The sequence below is a fragment of the Erythranthe guttata genome, chromosome 10, assembly GCF_056151865.1.
Source record: "Erythranthe guttata isolate IM_541 chromosome 10, IM_541, whole genome shotgun sequence".
NCBI classification, from domain to species: Eukaryota; Viridiplantae; Streptophyta; class Magnoliopsida; order Lamiales; family Phrymaceae; genus Erythranthe; species Erythranthe guttata.
In genome coordinates, this window is record NC_142542.1 from 3,128,039 (window position 1) to 3,149,301 (window position 21,263).

Genomic DNA, 21,263 nt, shown 5'->3' on the forward strand with positions numbered 1-21,263 from the left:
ACCATCCAAAAGCTTAAGCTGTTAGTGAAATGTATCATTTAATATTAATATCTCTAATACGCCCCCTCAAGTGCAGGCGAATTACTTTTCTTGAAATATTTTTAAATGGGTGGCTGTGGGATTCGAACTCAGGACCTTTCATTTGGCCTGGCTTAGATACCACGTTGAATGACCATCTCAACCAAAAGCTTAAGCTGTCATGTTGAATGACCATCTCAACCAAAAGTTTAAGTTGTTACTGAAATGTATCATTTAATATTAATATCTCCAATAGCCCATACCTATTTTTCAGCTGGAATGGTGGAGAAGATGACGACGGAGAAGCGTATCGCTTTGGATCGGAGTAGGCTAGGGCGTAGAAGATCGAGAAAGAAGTTCGCGACTAGCGGGTTCTCGATTTTGAACTAGTTATGTGGTGGACTAGATTAATCCGACCAATCTCTATGGAGTCATTTGAAATCATTTATTGAACTCTCTCAGTAAATTCAACTCAAGCAATCTAAATGCACCTCAATCAATTTACGAAACAAAACATCTGTGAAGTATATACATGGCAGTACGATCTAGTGTATATATATACAGTGCAATGATCTATCCAGCTTATTTAGGTGACAATACAAATATATAGCGGAATATTATTCATATATCTTTAGGAGTTAGAAACACCTCGCAAATGAAAAAGTTACGCAATATTTAAGAAAACAAAGAAATAAATCAAACTCGGGCAGTTCCATATTTTCATCATCACTAGAAACATTTCTAAAACTTCCAAAAAAAAATTCTAAAATGGCCCCGGCCCGAAACGTTTCGGGCGGGTGTCATAGCGTTTCGATTTTCCAATTGTACTGGAAACATGGAAATGCCGTGCATGCTATAAGACTACAAATTTTGCTTTTCTAGAACTAATTCCGATTGAACATGAATGAAATTAAATAACTTGTTTTCGGAGTTCATAAGATATCCTTACAAAAATAGGTTTATTTTTATTCGAAAAAACCCCCAAATATTATGGCAGAGACCTAGAGCAAAGAATAATTTAGAAAACCCATTTTTGATATATTCGAGTTTAGGACAATGAGAGCAGGTATACAATATATTCTTATTGTATGTATGTATGTATGTATGTATATATGTATGTATTCCTCGTTGAACTGATTATATAAATTTTGTATTGGTAATGAGTTAATTTGAATGAATATTCAATATATATGCTAACAAAATATATGATGATATAGTACTGTGGAATATAAATTTTGCCAGACATTCATTATATAATGAAATTAAATATTATTTTTTTAATTTGGACCGTCCTTGAATCACACATATCGAATTGGGTGGTCCATTTTAAGGTTTCTTGATGCGTAAAATTGGTGGAAGAATTGTGTTCTAAGCAATGAGACATTTTAAATGATGTGGCATTTTGTGTCTGCGTGGTCTTTTATCAGAATTTGCCCCCTACGAAGTAAACACAATACATACACACATTTCACACAAATATGTCTATTCCAAACGTAAGCGGCAATACGAGATCGATCGGTCAGTTTAAACTTAATATTCGTCGGACCATCATCCGGGTACAGACCCTCTAACACGTCTTCGAACCTCTGCATAACAAAAGCATGATCGCCGTATCTACCAAATCATCATCATCGCCAATAAAAATCATCGATCATCGTCATACGGGATATTATGAGAATGTCCGACTGCATCTCTCCAAGTCCTGACAATACATTTCTTTGATCAGGCGACGGCCTTGATGCAGACTGGTTGGATCAATCATAGGCTTCTTTCCCTTACGACGATCAACCATAAGCCCCTTTCTATTACAAATCATTAGTTAAAAAAAAAGTGATTAAAACAGTAAAAAAGAAAAAAGAAAAAGAGAGAAATAAAGAAATAAAGAACGAAAGAAAGATACAAATAAATAAATTTAAAAATATAATATTCCGTGCTAATCTACGCGAAATGTCTGGAAGAGTTTCAATCAGTCCCGAAATGTTCATTTTTTTTAACCTTTCGTATTGAATAGCACAAAATTTTGGTGATTGGTAAGGATTTCGTGCTCAATACCCCCAAAATGTTCAAAAAAGTTTGAATATTTCATGTTGTTTAGCCCGAAATTGAAGAAACGATAAGTGTTTCGTATTAAACAACACGTACGAAATGTGCACATTTTTTGAACATTTCGTGCTCTTTAGCTCGAAACCCTTTTAAATATAGTTCGAGTTGTACAACTCAAAAGCGCCTAATAATTTTATTTTTTTCTCGACTCCTAATTTAATACTAACGAGTTAATATTTACCTAAAATCCGGATTAAATGCCGAAAGTTTGAAAGGACTTTGAGGGTTCGACATAGTTTAAGATAATTTGATATTTGAAAGTTTAAAGTGAATGAAATTCCTGTGCGACCATCTGCAAAATGCATTTCATTATTCTGTTTTCCCATTTTTTTAATTAAATAAACTCATTTCTACTAGGCGGATAAATTTTATTGATAATTTTGGATCGTAAATCTAGATATTTACTCTAACCACAAATTGGACGGCTACAATTATCACTACAAAAAATAATTTTATGAGCGACAACACAAATTATAACATTTTAAGCAAGAAAATTTGTTATTATATTGTCGGTGCAGTTGTATCACTAATTCAATCGAGTGACAAAAAAAATAATTGACAACAAATGGTGATCTATTAGCTAGTATGACAACATACAAAATAAATCAATTGTTTTTTGTGAAATAGATATTTCACTTTCTTTATTAGTTGAAAATCAGATGCCTAATTGGCAAAAACTCCAAACATGTCTTCATCAAGACACCAAACATTGCAGGTGCAACATTAATTTCATTTGATTCGTGCAATCATCTTTTTTGTTGTCCAATTTTCTTAAAAGTCATTTCACTGCAGTTAAGAGGTAGTTGAACTATATATATCCCTAAAAAGTGATTAAAAATCCCAACCTATTAAAAATTGCCAAACTTTTCTCCTACAATACATTGAAAAATCACTTTTGAGGAACATCAACACATGACTTTTTATCCAAAACCAAACCACATTTTAGGTATCAATTGTTTCTGCCCATGTGGCTTTTCCCTCCTCAATTACATTCGAATTCAAAATCTTTCATCTGACATGACTTTGATACCAAAGTTTAATGACGACCATTTCAGCAAAAAACTTAAATTATTAGTGATCAAATGTGTCATTTAATATTAATGTCTGCAATAAATATCTCGTTAGTGTGCCCCTAATAATTAGTTTTATTGGCTAATAGTTGGAGTAACAAAATATTTAGTTGACAAGATATATATTAATTCAGCAAAATTGAAAACCACAATTAAGTGAAATTGTTAAATATAATTATGAAATTATTAAGCGACTATAAGTTTGTAGGAAGTTACTAAAAAAACAATGATTTTAACCGTAAAATGGTAAACATTACGAATTATGATGTGATTATTGTGAAATAAAAAGAGTCATACAAAGTATCAATGACCCAAAAGTGACCTAGACATGAAGCAGAGTGAGTCTACAGATTGATACTAAACCTATAAAGGTTAATCTAAGACTAATTAAACTAAACCTTACTATTTAATTAATCTAGGCTAATCTCCCAAACCAAACGGGGCCTAATTGAAATACAAAATTAAATTGATGGTAAACTATCTATATTCCACGTGAAATTGTGAAATGGCAATTAATGTTTTGTTGAACGAAAAGAAGCTACTTTATTTTTCACTTTATGTATAAATGTTTGTGTTCATTTGAAGTAACGTTAGTTTTGAACTTTTGGTGTCATGAATATATATATTTTTTTAATATATATTTACTACAAAGAAAAATGATAAAAAAAAGATGTATACATTGTACCATACTCCAAATTAATGTGACCACGACTTTTCAGTTGCCATGCGCATTTACCTTGGTAGTGCACGGTTTTGTAGATGTTACTCACAGTGGAATATACTAAATAATTTTAAACTATAAATCTACACATAATAACACACACCCATGTGTATGCGTATTTAGTAGATGGTTAATTGTATAGATCTGCAGTTTAAAATCACTCGATGTATTTCACAGGATATAGCATCTCATAGACCTGGTGGGTACCAAGAATTTTCGTGTAACATTGGGAAAAAAATCCGTACAAAATCTTAGTCTTGGAAATTATAAAATAAATAATAATAATATGAAAAGAAAATTAGACAAGAAAACTTTGGTCATGTCTCTTGTCTATAAACATTAGACTTATTGAAATCGTGTCTAATATCCCCATATTTTGGTCCCAACAATTGCCACCAATCATATCCATTGCCATGCGGAGGCACACACCCTTTGGCTTCTCAAAAACATTTCAATATAATATGCATATATATAAATAATAATTTAACATTATGAAAAAGATATTAATTTCAAGAATTTCACAAAAAAGGAAAAAAAGAAAATTGTGTTTTAAATTTTTAATCATATCATAGGCTCATAACATTAAAATGCAATGAGAAAGTCTAAATAGACAAAAATGACAAATAAAGAAACAATTAACACCTTGATTTATATGGAGAATCAACTAATAAAGAAATTAATCTCATGTTTTAAGAACTAGATCGGATCAATTCGTATCAGTCAAATTTATATCGATTATCATGTACACACATCAACATGGATATGCAGCGTGTTATTTATTTATTTTTAGGTTAATGTATAATAAGAATATACATGGTGTATTTGGCCCGTTGTAATATGAAATAAAATTATATATGTTTATACTTTTGATCGATCATAAGTAAAGTGTAATTACAAAAAAAATTCTTCTTTTCGAGAAATTATTTCCATTCTTCTGTAGTTTGTAAATTTCTTACGTCCAACACCCCTACAAAAGGGTATTAATATAAGAAATCTATAAATTGTAGGATGTTGGATGTAATTATGAAAAATTGAGGGGATTTTTTCATAAATAAACCGTACCTCAGGAGAGGTTGTAATTTACCCCTTCATTATTTCGACTAATATTATTTATGATGAACTGTCACATGAAAGAAACTTACGATGAAATTAAATATCCATTTTGATTTTTGTGGCACCTTTTTACCATGCATAATTATGATAATTCACAAGTAATAAGGTGGGAGATTCTTAACAATAAATGAGATGACGTGGCCAAAATCAATAAAAACGCAGGGGTTTAATTTCATCTTCTCCATAAATAAAATTTTATGTGCAATTTAGTTTTTCAGTTACAGAATTGTGGTACAAGTCTGACAGAACATAATAAAAGACTGTTGCACAAAGAAAGGCACATGATCAAAATAAATAAACATCTTCATTTTTCCTTCACCCACAGGCAAAGCACATAATATATATTATATATATAACCCAATACGTATATATAAATATATATAACCTCTTTTAATATTTAATTTCAATTTCGTTCGTTAAAAAAAAATACACGATGAAGAACATCGCGATTTGTTACAACGAGCACGCGATTAAAGTGTCGGATTCTTATTGTTCGGGCGGCGGATCTTCGAAACAAGGCAATTCGTCGCACTCGATCGCCCCTTCGATTCAAAATGCAGTCACGTGCATTTACAAAGTCGATCAGTACACGGCGAAGAAGAAGAAGAAGCAGTACTTTCTCATCAGGCTCACATGGTGCAACACTCTGCTGAAAAAGGGCTTCTCGATCGCCGTTTGCGAAAACGCGTTTTCCGCTTTCAGCAAAACCTTCACAGTCGTACGCAAGGAGTACGGCCAAGAAACATTCGAGTCGAGCAGTTTGATTATGGATGTTTTCTGGGATCTCCGGGTTGCCAAGTATGGGTCGGGCCCCGAACCCGTCGCCGGATTTTACGTCGTGGTTCTAGCGAACTCCGAGGTTAGCCTAATTCTCGGAGATATGGAGCAAGAAATACTCGAGATCAAGAAACGCGTTCTTGAAACGCGGGTTTCTCGATTCACTTTAGTTTCGCGAATTGAGCGTTTTTCAGGTACTAATAATCATAAAAATAATAATAATAATTATACGGGTGTGTACGCGACGAGGGCGAAATTCAGCGAGACGGGAAATTGGCACGAGATTTTGATAAAGTGCACGGGAAACAATTATCAAGATATGGAAATGTGTGTGTGCATAGATAAGAAGAGTGTGATTGAGGTGAAGAGATTGGGGTGGAATTTCAGGGGAAACGGTACCGTATTCGTCGATGGGTTATTGGTGGATTTCATGTGGAATGTGCACGATTGGTTGTTTAGTCCGACAACGACGACGAAAGGGTACGCTGTTTTCTTGTTCAGGACAAGGAGAGGGGCAGACAGCAGGCTTTGGTTGGAGGAGAAGATTAATTTTGATGAGAAGCAGCTGATTAATGATGAGCATGAAGAAAAGGTTGGATTCTCTTTTCTGATTTGTGCTTGTAAAAATAATCCAGATTGATTGATGACTATATTAATTCATTAATTAATACTTTTGGCTTCTCCTTTATTTATTTTAATTTTTTTTTTTAATCCCTTTTTTAGTTTTACACCTTTGAGTTTGCTGGTTTAATTTGTTGTTTGGTTTTTTTTTTTTTTGGGATGCAAATTGTAATGAGAAACAATATTGCAAAAACAAGTATATTATATATAAATATGTTTTATAGAGTTTTGTTTCTCCATTTTGGCACTTGATTAAGATATTTTGTGTGTTTTACTTGGATTTATTGGTATTTTTGTGTCTCTAGCACTTTTTTTATGTTTCATCAAATCGTGTTCAAGAAGAAGTTAGGCAAAATAGGTTTATTTGGTGAAATACACTGGATGATTATTATTAACTGTTGATCTGCACATAATCACAGACATCTATGTGTATGTGTATTTAGTGAATTGTAGTTATTTAACCCCATTACTTATTAAAATTTATTTGGTGTAGAGAACCCGATGTAGCATTTCAATGACCAGCAAAATAACCCAACAATCAAATGTAGTAATATCAAGGTTGTAAAAATCGGTAATCGGGTCCGAGTCGGTCAGGCACCGACTCACGATTAATCGGGGCGGCGGTGATTAATCGGTGATAAATCGGAAATAAATCGGTTTTTAAAATTTAATATAATATATTTCTAAATATTATTTATTAATACTCCAAACATATGTAAAAAGATATTTAAACATAGTTATATCTCCATCATGTATATATCCTAATAACATAATAAAAGTTTAATAATCATAAGATCATAATACATAAATATCCTTATAAAATATAAATAAAAAAATAATTTTTTTGAATTTACATTTATGCTTGAACATTCGTGGCATACATCATTAGTTCTTTAACAATAACAATCAACATAAACAAAATAAGGCATAAACTCATATTTTCTTTTATTAAAATCCAACTTTTATATTGAATTATAAAATAAAAAAAATAAAAAAAAAATAAAAAAAAATAAAAAAAATATAAAAACCGATTTTTAACCGATTTTTAACCGATTTTTGACCGATTTTTTGCCACCGAGTTTGACCCGCCTTAAAGGTTTGACCGCCTCAGACCGCCTCGGACCGACTCAGACCGCCTCGGACCGACTCAGACCGCCTAAAACCGCCTCACAGGCAAAAAACCGATTTTTCAAACCTTTACACTAAAATCGTAAAGGTTTTGGACCGCCTCGGCCGAGGCGGCCGATTAATCGGCCGCCTCGACCGATTTTTAGAACACTGAGTAATATAGACGGTCACATTAATCCAAAATTGACCTAGCAAATAGAAATAAACAAACTAAGAAAATATAATGGACAACATAAATAAGGTGTGAGAAAAAAAAACTTAAAAAAATAATAAAACAAATATAATTATGCAATCCCTCAGCTAGAATAGGGAGCAATATATAACCTTAAAAATATACTCTGTTTGTCCAATGCAAAGGGAAAATATATGGAAGTTATGAAATTTTAACCAAGTTATTGGAGATAGTAAAAAAAAAAATAGAACAATTTAAATTTTACCTCACGTTTTTTATGGTCTTTGATATGTTACACCTGGTGAAATACATCGGGTAATCGTTAACCGTTGATGTGGTGAAATAACTTCTCACTAAGTACACATACACATGGGTCTGTGTGTGTGATTGTGTGCAGATCAACGTTTAATAACCATCCGGTGTATTTCACTGGGTGTAGCATCAAACAAACCCGGTTTTTATTGTGGATGAAAATGCGTGTCTATGTTAGTGATGTGATGGTATGGTGAAGGTATTATGGTATTCCCGTAATAGTTATTTCCAACGATCGTAATCTTGGTTTTTCCATTTTTGTACTCACAATCATAGTTGATAAAAGTCGATTCTTACGAATTCATTGGCCTCCAATTCAGGCGAATATTACATAAATGTGGTCTATGAGATGCTACATCTGATATAACACACCGAATAATTTTAAACCATAAATCTATATAAATTTTATATTTTGGCACTTAGTACTCTAAAAAAAAGAGAGTTAGGTACTAGTTCCTCATTACTATCTTCCCTATAATTCACAAACATCCCTTATTTTAGTTTACACAGAAGACCCTCGCCATTCCTTCTTACAAAAATATCCTCGTATTTTATTAGCTTAAAATCCCTAAAATTGTTGCAATTCATGACTTAAGCAAGATTTTTTATTGTAAATGGCTATTTTCACTATGATTTAATTATGAATTTCAAAAACATAAATAAAACGTAAACGTTGTAAGTTCTCCTATGTTTTTTCTTTTTTTATTTTTAAATAAAAATAAATAAAACATAAAACATAACCGTGTGCAATCAAATCTCTAAATTATACTCCCTCTATCCCCAATAATTGTCTCTTGTACAAAAAATATTTTTGTTCCATATTATCTATTATTTTACATTTTCAATACTGCATTAAATGTATATTTTTCTGGTTTAGCCTTATTGATTCAATCATAAATATTAACTATCTCGTATAAATCATTAAATAATAATGGTTATTTTAGTCATTTTTTTGTAATTTTACTAAAATCAAGTCACACTTATTAAGTTTCTTAATACATGTGAAAAGGTAAAAACTAACAATTATTTGAGAAGAGAGGGATTAGTACATAAATCTAATAGCTATGTTTTTTTTTTTTTTCTTTTTTCTTTTTTTTTTTAAATTGCAATTTGCAACGTTTGCTATTGGAATATGGATGAGTGATATGGCCAAGCCAAAATAGAAGAATGGAATAGAAAAAAATGAATAGGAAATAGAACTTTAAAAAAAAAAAAATACTTGTAGTATTTTATTTTATTTTTTTGTAATTTTTATGTATAGGAAATACTTTCCTTTAATGTATATGATGGTTTGTGTAGAAAGAATCCTTGTTGGGCCCTTTGGGCCTGGAAAAAGGCTTGAACCTTATTTAATTTGCAGGCTCATTTTCTTTTCAGTTGCCAACTTTGTAAACTCAAAAGAGAGTAGGAAATAATTATTGAAGATAAATATGCAAACTCTGTGTATATGTAATTAAACATATTTTTTTTATATTGAGAGAATACAAAAAAAAACAAAATATTACTATTAAAGTGGTTTTTCATTACTAGTACATGCCGGTTTAAATTAGTATATTTGAACAGTAAAGATAAGGTAGTCCGTTGGTAAGCATCTTGCACCTAGAACTATATTGGTGATGAATTCGAGACACTAGAACTGAAATTGAGGAACCAATAACTATCATCTTTAAATATGTCGAGTCTAACTTTAGCCCCCTTCACTAATTAGATGTTTTTGTAATAGTCCCTCATATATCAAAAGTATCTCAAAGTGGTCCATTTATAAATATTTCATTGACTACATATTGAATAAAATTGTAGTCAATATTTCTATATCATCTACTATTTTAGTTCTTTTTTTTGTAATAAAATATATAGTTCCAAAATCTTCTCAAAGTGGTCCACCAAAGGGGCGTTTGCAAAAAAACTTTTGTATGAGTGGAAGTTGACGATTGTGATCTAAAGTTCAAAATAAATGTTTATCTTCAAATGTTGGAGTTGTTTGCAAATACTTTTATATAATTAGAAGTTGGTGATTGTAAATAAAATTGAAAATAATTGATTTTTTTTTTATTTTATTTTTGGGTGTGCGAATATTGTAGAAAATCAACTTTAAGCTGTCAAGTTAGAAGTTTTAGGTATTATAAATGAAGTTTAATGTATACCTTATTGATGAAATATCTAAAAACAAACATATTTTGAGATAATCTTGGTATATGATGGTCTACTATGATATACTTAAAATAATATGGACTAAAATAAAATAAAATAAAAATATAGGGAATAGTTTACCGACTGTATAGGTGCACTAAGTAAACCTTAAATCCCGTGCAATAACTTCCGAAACACATGAAAGATGTAAACCGACACTACACTAGACTAACCATGTACGAAATAACTCGATCTAAAAAAACGTTACAAATGGATTCAAATGAAGTTTGACTAAGATATTACGTTGTACACACTACAAGAAATTTTCAAATTGGCAACAATATGTTTTGTTGCCAAAAGACTTTAATTTCGTTGCCAATTCCTCTTGCAACAAAATTGTTTTGTTGCCACCTTCGTTGCCATTTCCTTGTCACCAAAAGTTTCGGGCAACGAAATGTTACAAATCGTTGCCAATAATGCATTATAGACAACATTGTTATGTCGTTGCTACATATTGATCGTTGCCAATGCATTAAGTAATAACAACAAGTCTATTTTGTTGCCATACATTTATCGTTGCAAATTCTTTGATTACTACCAACGAATTTATTTTGTTGCCACAAATCTATCGTTGCCAATACATTTATTAATAACAACGAATTTATGTGGTTGCAACCCATAAATCGTTGCCAATACATTCATTATTAAGAACAAAATTGTATTTTGTTGCAACATATTTATTGTTGCCAATACATGACTTATTTTCGACCGCACCCGCCAGCCCGACCTTTGGACTACCGACCCGCATCTGCCGACCCGACCTTTGGACCGCCAACCTGCATTTGCGGACCCGACCTTTAGACCGCCGAACCGCTTCAGAGTCGAAATTGTTGGGTTAAACTCATGATTAGCCCAATAGGCTAACTCGCTTGATAAATGTCAAATATATGGAGACATGACAATGGTAAGAGTCGAACTCTGGTTGATTTGAAGTTAGACACCCTTCAAACCGCTGGGGCAACACTACATTTGTGTAAACTGATTGAAAATAAATTTATAAAAACTAAATACATAAGATCAAATGATTAAAATAACCACATAAATAAATAATATGTCATAACAAATAATTTACACCAACCCTCATTAGGAGAGTTGGTACCTAGCCTTTACCAATAGGGTAACGGTCTAGGGTTCGAGTCCCCCCCTCCCTTATTTCCCCTTGTAATGGACTTGAATTTACTCAAAAAAAAAAAAAAAAACAAATAATTTACTATATGTACTTTATGTTCAAAAAGTAATTCACAATAAAATTTAATTATAAATATAACATCTACCATTAATTATATATAGTAATTTTTTAAAATCATATCAACAATTAACTTAACAAAAAAATTATGAGTTATTGTAGTTAATATAAACAAATAAGATTTTTCTTATCATATTATTATATAATATATATATAGTTAAAATCAAGAAAAATAGTTGGTTTTTAAATTTACAACGATTATATTTTGTTGTCAAATCACTTGGAACATTTACAACAAAATATTTCGTTGTCTTTCGCCACTTATTCATAACAAAAATAAATTTGTTGCCATTGTAAATGTATTTACTACAATTTTATATCGTAGCAAAAAAGAAATACTCTTTTGTAACAATAAAGTTGTTGTCTTACATTGAATTCGTTGTAAAATATATACGATACTATTGACGACAATATGTTTCGTTGCTTATGAGATTCAAAGGCAACAAAAATATCTTGTTACAAAAACGTTATTCTTTAGCCACAAATACTATATTTCGTTGCTAAAATATAACTATTGGCAACGGAATTCATTTCGTCGATAAAGAAATCGTTGCCTATTTTGCATTTTCTTGTAGTGACATAAAATCTTTAAGCTATGAGTAATTAATCTCAACATAGCAAAATTTTAATCATATATATATAATATGCATATGTAACAAATATTTTACAATACTCAATAATGCAATGCCACCCATGACTAAATAGTTGGGGGCAAATTACATTTTGGGGCATTGCCGAGGAATGAATATACTATCAGATTTCTTGATCAAAATCGAAAGAGTTTAATTTATATTGAGTTACAAAGGTTGAAATACATTTATTAGATCTTTACTATTTATACACATGACTTATAATAGTGTATTTAGATCAATAAAAAAAAAAAAATTAAACCTGGTACAACATGTACGCATCGAGTTTAGTATAGAAATAACCGATGAAAAAGACTCTAATTGGCATGGCTCCAATGAATTATTTTTAACATTTTCTGTAGTGTTTTCTTATTTGTTCAGCATAACAAAAAATGGGAAAAAGGATATATATATATATCCTCGACTGCACAATTAATTAATTAAACCCAAAAAAGAAACGAAGAAAGAGTTCCAAATTGGGTTTAAGAGAAGAGTGTGTTATCAGAAACCTACGTCACATATTCAGTTGTGTCAGTAGCTCTAGTCAAATCAATGGGAATTAATATCTATATATATATATGTATATATATGCACACATTTTGATCTAATTAAATTCATTTTAGGTAAATCTAACACAAAATATTTTGTTAAATTTGTATGGCTAGCTTGTGGGTATTAAGCAATTTCATCGGGAGTTTCAAAAGAAATCGAAATTGAAAGCAATATTTCACGAAAATAGATATAAATGACTGACTGTTATTAAATTCATCAGCTTTTTGTTGCCATTCTTGGCTGAATGACTACGAAAATGACCAAATAAATTAATTAATTATTAATTAATTAATTCAATAGTTTCCATAGTTTTCGTACACTTTCTGCTTCTGCAATTTTTTTTTCCAACTGACAATTTTTATAGATCCTGTTTTTGCATTTATGACACTCTCTGATTTGATTTTTAGCTATCAATCTTCAATATATCATTTGGACTTATCTGCAGTCTTCATATTTATTTTTATTTTTTTAGTATTAATTTAAAAAAGAAAAATCAGTAAAGTAATTTGATGACATCACTCATAAGAAAATTGTTAAATATTATTGAGTCTAATAATTAGTATTGAAAATAGAAAATAAATATAAATGTGAAATTCTCTGCATTTTGTAAAATTATATTTTTCTTTTTATAAATATTTTATTTGTTCAAATAATTTGTATTGTTGACCAACATTCTTAAGCATTCTCTAAACCTATCTACATTGCTTAGTTTGTAATCTCAAGAAATTTAAATGATACTATGTTCTACATATTTCAATTAATTTAAAATTTTAAAATTTAATTTCCGCCTTTTGTTATTCTAAATTCAAATTAGTTATCGGATTCATCTATTTACTTTTATAGTCAAAAGTTAATTCCCACTATTTGTTCAGTTAAATAGGTTATTCTTCCCTACAATCGCTAAATTTGGTTGATAATTGATAACTACTCCTTCCGTTTCTAAATAATTGTTTATTTTCACTTTTGTATAAATATTAAGAAATTAAATAATTATAATGTAATTGATTTTAATAAAATTAAATAAAAAATAACTAAAATAGCATTTATCATTTAATAATTTATAAGAGAGCATTCATAATTAGAGTTGAACTAACAAAGTTAAAATAGGAAAATAAACAATTTATAGTGTATTAAAAATAAAAAGTGACATATAATATGAAATAAAAATATTTTTTAAAATAAATTAATAACAGTTAGTAACAAACTCAATAAGATTTTAATTGGATTCCAAACATATCAGCTTTTTGAGAAACGAAATCTGGAAAAAAAGTTTATTAAAATCATAGATGCCAAATGTGGTGTCATTTCTTTCAAATCAACCATCAGTATACCATCACACATAAACACACACACACACATATAAACACACACACACACACACACACACACATATCATCAAATTTAATTTGAATTTTAGGAAAAAAAAAATAATAATAATAATAAAGAACGAAAAAAGATTTGGAGAAATGTTATAATGCAAGAACTATATAAAAAATTGCATGTGCAAGATGTAGTTCCTATGAGGCCCATGTTAGTGTAGGGTTGTTTCATCGGATAGAGTAGGTTAGATAGAGGGCGGTTTTTTATGTGTCAAGTTGACATTTCGACCAATTATCGGGAGTTATATGTTACATCAGATTATATATTTTTTCGAAAATGAAATTTGTTAACTGTAGATGAAATTAAATAACTATCCACTAAACACATATATACATGAGTGTATACTGTTCGTGTGATTATGTGCAGATGGATATGGCAGTTAACAAATATCCAGAGTAAATAACCCGATGTAGCATATAATTTTCCAACAACTTGTACTATTTGAAAAAGTAGCAAGTTAATTCAATGGTCCACTGATAGAACTTGTCTTTGGTGCAAATGAGAGAAAGTGACTAAAATAGCAATAGCCTTTCTAAACATTAGCACAAGGCTACATGGTCACACCACGGTTCCATAATTATCGATGTTTTGGACGATTTTCGAGGCTCATATCAATTTCATTTTCGAGAAATAATTTCAAAATGGAAGTAATACTTTTCTATATTTTGATGTGGAAAAAAATTACGTAGCAGGTAAATTATGTTGCCGTTATGAAACTGATGGAAGTTTGTTTAGTTGTAACAGTGAAATTATATTTGAAAGAGAGACAAACTTTGGAATTGTTTCTGAGAAATATTTGAAAACCATCACAACCATTGATTCATTTTGGGGAAATTGTTAGATAAAAAGGAAGTTAGCATTTAATAAATACATTTGTATATAACCTTCATAAAAAAGTTGGTACATAGCTTCTACTATTATAATAAAGATTTAGGGTTTAAACTCCGCCGCCATATTTCCCCAATTTGTAACATAATTTGAATTTAAACAAAAAAATAAAGTAATTTGATGATGAATAATTTTATTTATGTAATTTGAAGCTTAGAAACAGGTTGGAGGGTCGAGAAACTAATTTTTTTTAATTTATTTGAAATTTTACACCCTGAAAAAAAAAACCACTATAAAGATGAAATTACTCTCATGAACTTAAAAAAAAAAAAATTAATTCGAGGTGGACTGTGAATTTAATGATTTACGTACTTCGAAATACTATTATTTTATATTAATTTCGGGGTGCAAATTTAAATCGTCAAACTGCTATATTTGAAGGGTGCACAGTGGAATTTAAGCCTTTAAATCTCAAAGTATTTTATTATAGACTTTCTACTTGCTAACAACACTAGCAAAGAAAATGAAATTAAACTCGCATATTTCCCTTAAACTTTCTTATATCCAATTACAAATTAAATCTAACAAAGATGAACTTTCGAAATAATCATATATACATACTAAAATTCACGAGTTACAGAAATTAAAAAAAGAAAAGAGAAAAAAAAAGAAACATACATCATAAAAAGCAATTGAATTAATATTACCACATGATAACCAAAAGAATTGAGCTGTTGTTCTTAACACAAGTTTGCTGCATTATCGAACTTTCGACTCGAATCCGTTATTGAGTTCGATCAATCCATTATTCTTCCGTAAGCATCCCCCAAAAAGTACCTGAAGCAGCTATCATTCAATCCATTATTATTATTATTATTATTACCATTAATATTATGATTATTATTATTAGGAGACGAATTTCCATGATCATATAACCGAATCGTATGATCGACATTCCCTTGTTCACAGCTGTCATCGCCGTAAACTCCTCCTCCTCCTCCTCGATTCGAAACGGACTCGTTAGTATTATAATACGTACCGGAGCTTTTCGAGTTCTCCTTCCTTTTCTTGTTGCACTTGATCGCGCAATCATTACTATTAGCGACGACGCTATCCCACTTGTCTTTGCACATCATCGGACTTCTGTCGTACCCTAGACAAGCCATTTTCGTCGCTATCTCGTCCCACAGTACAACCTCTTTGGACAATCTCGCCCCTCTAATCTGCTCGAACTTCACTTCCATCGATCTCCGTATCTCGACCAATCTCCCCATCTCGCCCTCCGGCCATATCTCACCGTCGTTGTTGTTAATAATCCTCTCCTCCGGCGAAGCTCTTCCGGTGAGCTTCGAGAGCGCTTCCATTAGGGCCGCGTCACGGGCCTCGATCCAAGCCCGTTCGCCGGCCCAGAATTTTCTCTCTCTATCGATTCTCTCGGCGTCCATCTTCCTCCACTCCTCCTCCCTCGAAATCCTCTCTCGCTCCTTGTGCTCGATCGCTCTCATCATTTTCTCCATCCACGCTTCTTGTTTGTCCATTAGCTTCTTCATCTGCACATCGATGAAATCTCGTATCTTCAATTTCCAATTATTACCACCACCGCCATCGCCGCCGCCCGTTTTGCCGTCGCCGCTCGACGAGCTGGTTTCGGCGTCGGAGTAATTCGAGAGGCTAAGGCTTGTGTCCGACTGTTTATTATTATTATTGGGGTACTGAAATAGTGGTGGTTCTAATTGTGTGGTGGTGGTGGTGGTGGTGGGAAAACTGTAGGGAAGAGTAGTGGTGGTTAAGTGATGGGGTGGATGATCGGAGAGAACTGTATTGTTGGAACCGTAGAGAGCTTCAAGCTGTCTGAAGAATCTGTAGTGTTTGCCATCTTGCCTGCCAGCTTTGCCTTCTTTGGTTTTCTTGTAATATTTGTACAGGTTTTCAAACTTCTCCCTGCATTTCTTGCCGCTCCTTTGGTACCCGTGTTCCTCACACATTATCCTGATTAAATTTATTATTATTATTTTCAAGAAAATATTAATAAAATGGAGAACCCTAGTTTGGTGTGTAACCAAAAAAAAATAAAAAAAATAATCTTGATATTTGATAGTGATATTTGCTAAGGAAGGACAAACACATGTGTTCAGTTTGATTCATAAGTGTTGACAAAACCCAATTTTAGGATTTTCATATCACTGTTTCAAAACTTTGTCTGTAATGGAATTGCCACTGTTACTACGTATTGCCCCAAAATTAAATTAAAAATAAATAAATAAATAAATTGTTTTATCTTCTTCATCGTCTTGTGTTTAATTAATTAGAAAAATTAATTAATTAATTTGAGAGGATGATTATAAATTATAATAATTAATCGCGGCCCTTGAATTTTCGGTGCTGTTCTTGAGAATTGGAAAAATTAGGGTTTTAACTAAGAACACACACAAATTGGGGTGTGTGTGTGTGAATATATAGTGAATTATATATATTAATTATACCTAGAGACTTCATCCCATAAAGGGCCCTTCTGGTTGGCTTCCTTGAACTTGGGGTCGAGCCTTGATCTGATTTCAAGAAGTGTGAGCGTCTCCTGCCTCGGCCATCTCCCGGCGCCGCCGTCTCCGCCGCCGTTGTTGTTCTCGAAGCCGGTGCTGAAACAGCCACCGGCGGCGCTGCTCGATCCGGCGGCTGCGGTGGTGGTGGAAATGGAATCGGAGCGAAACATGAGCATGTCGTACGGGTTGGCGCCGGAGCTGAGACCGCGGTGGCTGGACAGCAAGTCGGGCGGCGGCGGCTGAGAGATGGGCGGAAATAAAGGCCTGCTGCTGCTTATGAACTGCCTCAGATCGCCCATCCCGTATTGATCCTCCATTTCTTCTTCTTTTTTGTAATTCACAGCAGCCACTCGAATTCAGTAAGACTGAAGATACAATAATATATATGTATCTAGAGAGAGAAAGAGGAGAGAGAGAGAGAGAGAGAGAGATTGAGGGGACAGTGGTGAAAGGAGCGGCAGACCCGGATCGTGTTCTGAAAGAAAAGAAAAAAAGGGTTGTGAATTCATGTAGAGGAGGACAATGGACCCATTTCTGTGCTGTGCTCGATATATATCAACTACTCTCTCTCTCTTCTCTCTCTCTTTCTCTCTCTATATATCTCTCTCCATGTATGTATCATGTATGTACGTATGTATGTATCTCTGTTGTGTGTGTGTGTGTCCATCTATATTCTGTAGGGTTTGGATTCGTACGCAAATGAATAAATAAGTTTAATTGTTTTGTATATATATATATATATATATATATATATATATATATATATATATATATATATATATAAATAAATACAATGTACATAGATACAAGTATGTGGGGGCGAATAAAGAGTAGACAAATGTCCAAAGTTAACAAGGTTAAAAAAATTTGTGCACATGACTTCTTCTTATAATTTGCACCTTCTACAGTGATTCTGATTCTCCCATTTTTTATTTTACTCTCTCTTCAACAGTACTAAAAAAAAACAAAATCAAAAAATATTAGGGTATATTTATTTAATTACGACCAGAGTCCTGAGTTAAGGTCAAATTACGAAAAAAACTCATTTTGTTTGGGTAATTAATTACAACCGCCCCCTCAACTATCTTCTTACATGTTCATTAATCTTATGATACCAAATTTAATATTATCTGGTTTGTACTCGTCAAATGTTCTCTAGTTTGTACTCGTAATATATTCAAAATTGCAGTTTCTAATGCAACACAATCTAATATTTACAGGCATTAATTTACCCAAAGTATTAATACTAGTCTGTGCTCAAAACTCACAAAACCTTCCTCTCTCTCTCTCACACAGAGAGAGAGAGAGAGAGAGAGAGAGAGAGAGAGAGACGTGCAAAGGTTGTAAGCAACAAGAAGGATTGATCTGCGGAATGTAAGAAATGTGAAATAAATAAACGTTGAAGTGTGTGTTTATTGTGATGTCTCTTCCTAAATAGACTGAACTTAGATCTGTCTGTAAAATTGATTATTATTATTATTATTAATATCTGAGAAGTTAATTAGTACACGCATACATATATATTGACATCAGATCACTCAACCAAATTAAAGAACGATGTTTTGTTTCCTGCATTAATTTAATTTAATTTAATTAATTATCCTTATTTCATTTACGTGTGTAAAAAGAGACTGTTCGCTAGCTGTGTGGCTAGCAGCTGATCTCTCACTGCTTTAATTTAATTAATTTGCTTACTACTTTATTCAATTTAATATCCCTTCTTATTCCTTTTGTTCCTACCGATAAGCTAATTAACAGTGATAATACTATTCCATTTTCTTTTCTTTTTTTTTGGGTAATTTCTTTTATTATTTTATTTTTTTAATTCCAAGTTTATAATTATTAGGTTCCAATCTCTCAAAACAAAAGACGATTTCCAATCGGGGCTCGAGGGTAGGAGGAATAAGCTCAAAAACCACTTCCCTTTTTTTCATCCATTATTTATGTATTTGTTGTCTTTTTTAGTACAAGAGGCTACACTTCAGACAAAGATTGTATCTAACTTCTTCAAATGTAAACTTGACCAAATTAGTTTTTAATTTTATTTATTTTTATTTTAAGGAGGATAGTTACTAATTTTCCGGTTCGAACTATAACCTAATGGTCTTAGATACCAACAAGCTATATTGTCTTGACAAGTTGACCTATGTTCTTTTTAGAATAGATGTCTACCAAGCGTAATTTGTCTTTTAAAAAAAAAATTCCGAAAGAAATTCTAAAGTTTGCTCTCATTCAAACCTGATTTGAGTAAAAAAATTTGATTGTTACAGTAAAATTTGTCTTCACGAAAAAACAAACAAGCATCACTTTATTTTTCAAATTAATGTTCGATTGTACATTTTTCCAATGCATTATATTTAGACATGATTTGACCGCTACAATGTATTACGTCTCATTTCATATTTATGAAAAACAAATATTACTTTCATTCTTAAAGTGTTAGAGTATATTATATTATTAGATATTATAGTATATTATATTATTAGATATTATAGGATATTATGATTCTATTATGATTCGGTTACCTAGATTAGTTATGATTTAATTACCTAGTCAAACTCTATTACCTTGTATTATTTCTCTATATATATTTCATGTAAATCAACCCATAACATAATGGGGGTTTCTATTACGTATTATTATTTCTCTTCTTTTCTTCTCCAATTCTATTCTTACTATATAAAGTATTCCCTCAAAACATATTTTCCTATAATAAAATGAAAATAAATCACATAATGAATGGATTTGGATTATAGTTCTACTTTTAGATTTTCCACTATTTGTGTAAAAATATTAAAAAAAGATGGATGGCGGGGTTTTGATTAGTCAAAGAGATTAGTGACAGTAATTTTAGTCTTAAAGTTAACAGCATTTCTCATGTTCCAAAGTACTATAAAAGGGATTCCTATAAATCTATGCATTATCCTCAAGAATAGTCTAATAGTTTCTACACATCTAATAACCAAGTATTATCACAGCTTGGAGATGCTTTAATTTATCCTCCATATATAACCTTAGAAAATAATGAGAAGATCAATCGCCTTCATTATTTATTTATTTAAGCGTAAATTACAACCATAAGAAAAATTACGAAAACACTCCTCTTATTTGGATAATTACATTTATCCATTAACTATCAATCTTCTTACACCTGCACCTTTATGATGTCAAATTCAACATAATCATCTAGATTCCGTGAAATGTGCTCGAGTTTTTGTGTGAAAATACAGTTTCAAATGCATGAAACACATCTTATGATCACCTTGCTTCAAAATGTGGAGCTCGAATGGGATAAAACGGGTACAAAAGTGATATCATTCTATATAATCAAGAAGATTCCACTATATTTGAAACCGCAATGGTGGACGTGTAAGAAAATTTATAGTTGAGGGGTTGTTGTAATTACCCAAACAAGATGGGTTTTCGTAATTTTATTATACCTCAGGGGTGATTGTAATCTACCCTTTATTTAATCAGATAAAGTTCAAATATCTTTATTAGGGCTGAACATGGGTTGGTTTTCTCGGCGATCCACTTTCGACTCACTTTTTTTGGCCGATACCGATAGTTAACTTTAAAGGGAGTGGGTGTCTTTTACACTAAAATTGTGATGGTTTAGCCAACCAAGAAATTCGATAGGCCTGGACTCCAAATGGGGTGGAGTCGTATAGCTGTAAATCGGACTGAAGAGACCTGCAAAAAGGGAGTGCCAGAGGGTGGTTTCCCGACGTTAGCATTCTGACGATCGTTCGAAAAGTCAACAATGCAGAGAGAGAGAGAGAGAGAATACATGGAGAAAAGTGTTTAGGCTTACAAAAATACGTGTGTGTGTGTAAAATAATTAATAGTGTAAGATCCATTGC

The 21,263-nt window shown here is 31.7% G+C and overlaps 2 protein-coding genes across 2 annotated transcripts; one reads left to right on the top strand and one right to left on the bottom strand.

The window, feature by feature from the left end:
- The first annotated feature begins 5,354 nt into the window (after positions 1–5,354).
- On the top strand, positions 5,355–6,681 carry LOC105960462 (hypothetical protein). The gene has a single exon (XM_012984635.2). It carries the CDS (start codon positions 5,459–5,461, stop codon positions 6,440–6,442), a length of 984 nt encoding a protein of 327 aa, XP_012840089.2. The 5' UTR covers positions 5,355–5,458; the 3' UTR covers positions 6,443–6,681.
- An 8,699-nt stretch (positions 6,682–15,380) lies between these two features.
- PTL (Duplicated homeodomain-like superfamily protein) lies at positions 15,381–18,040 on the bottom strand. Its single transcript, XM_012984637.2, has 2 exons — positions 17,344–18,040; positions 15,381–16,849 (listed from the first exon to the last, which is right to left on the bottom strand). Exons 1-2 carry the CDS (start codon positions 17,715–17,717, stop codon positions 15,658–15,660), a joined length of 1,566 nt encoding a protein of 521 aa, XP_012840091.2. The 5' UTR covers positions 17,718–18,040; the 3' UTR covers positions 15,381–15,657.
- Between the last annotated feature and the right edge of the window lie 3,223 nt (positions 18,041–21,263).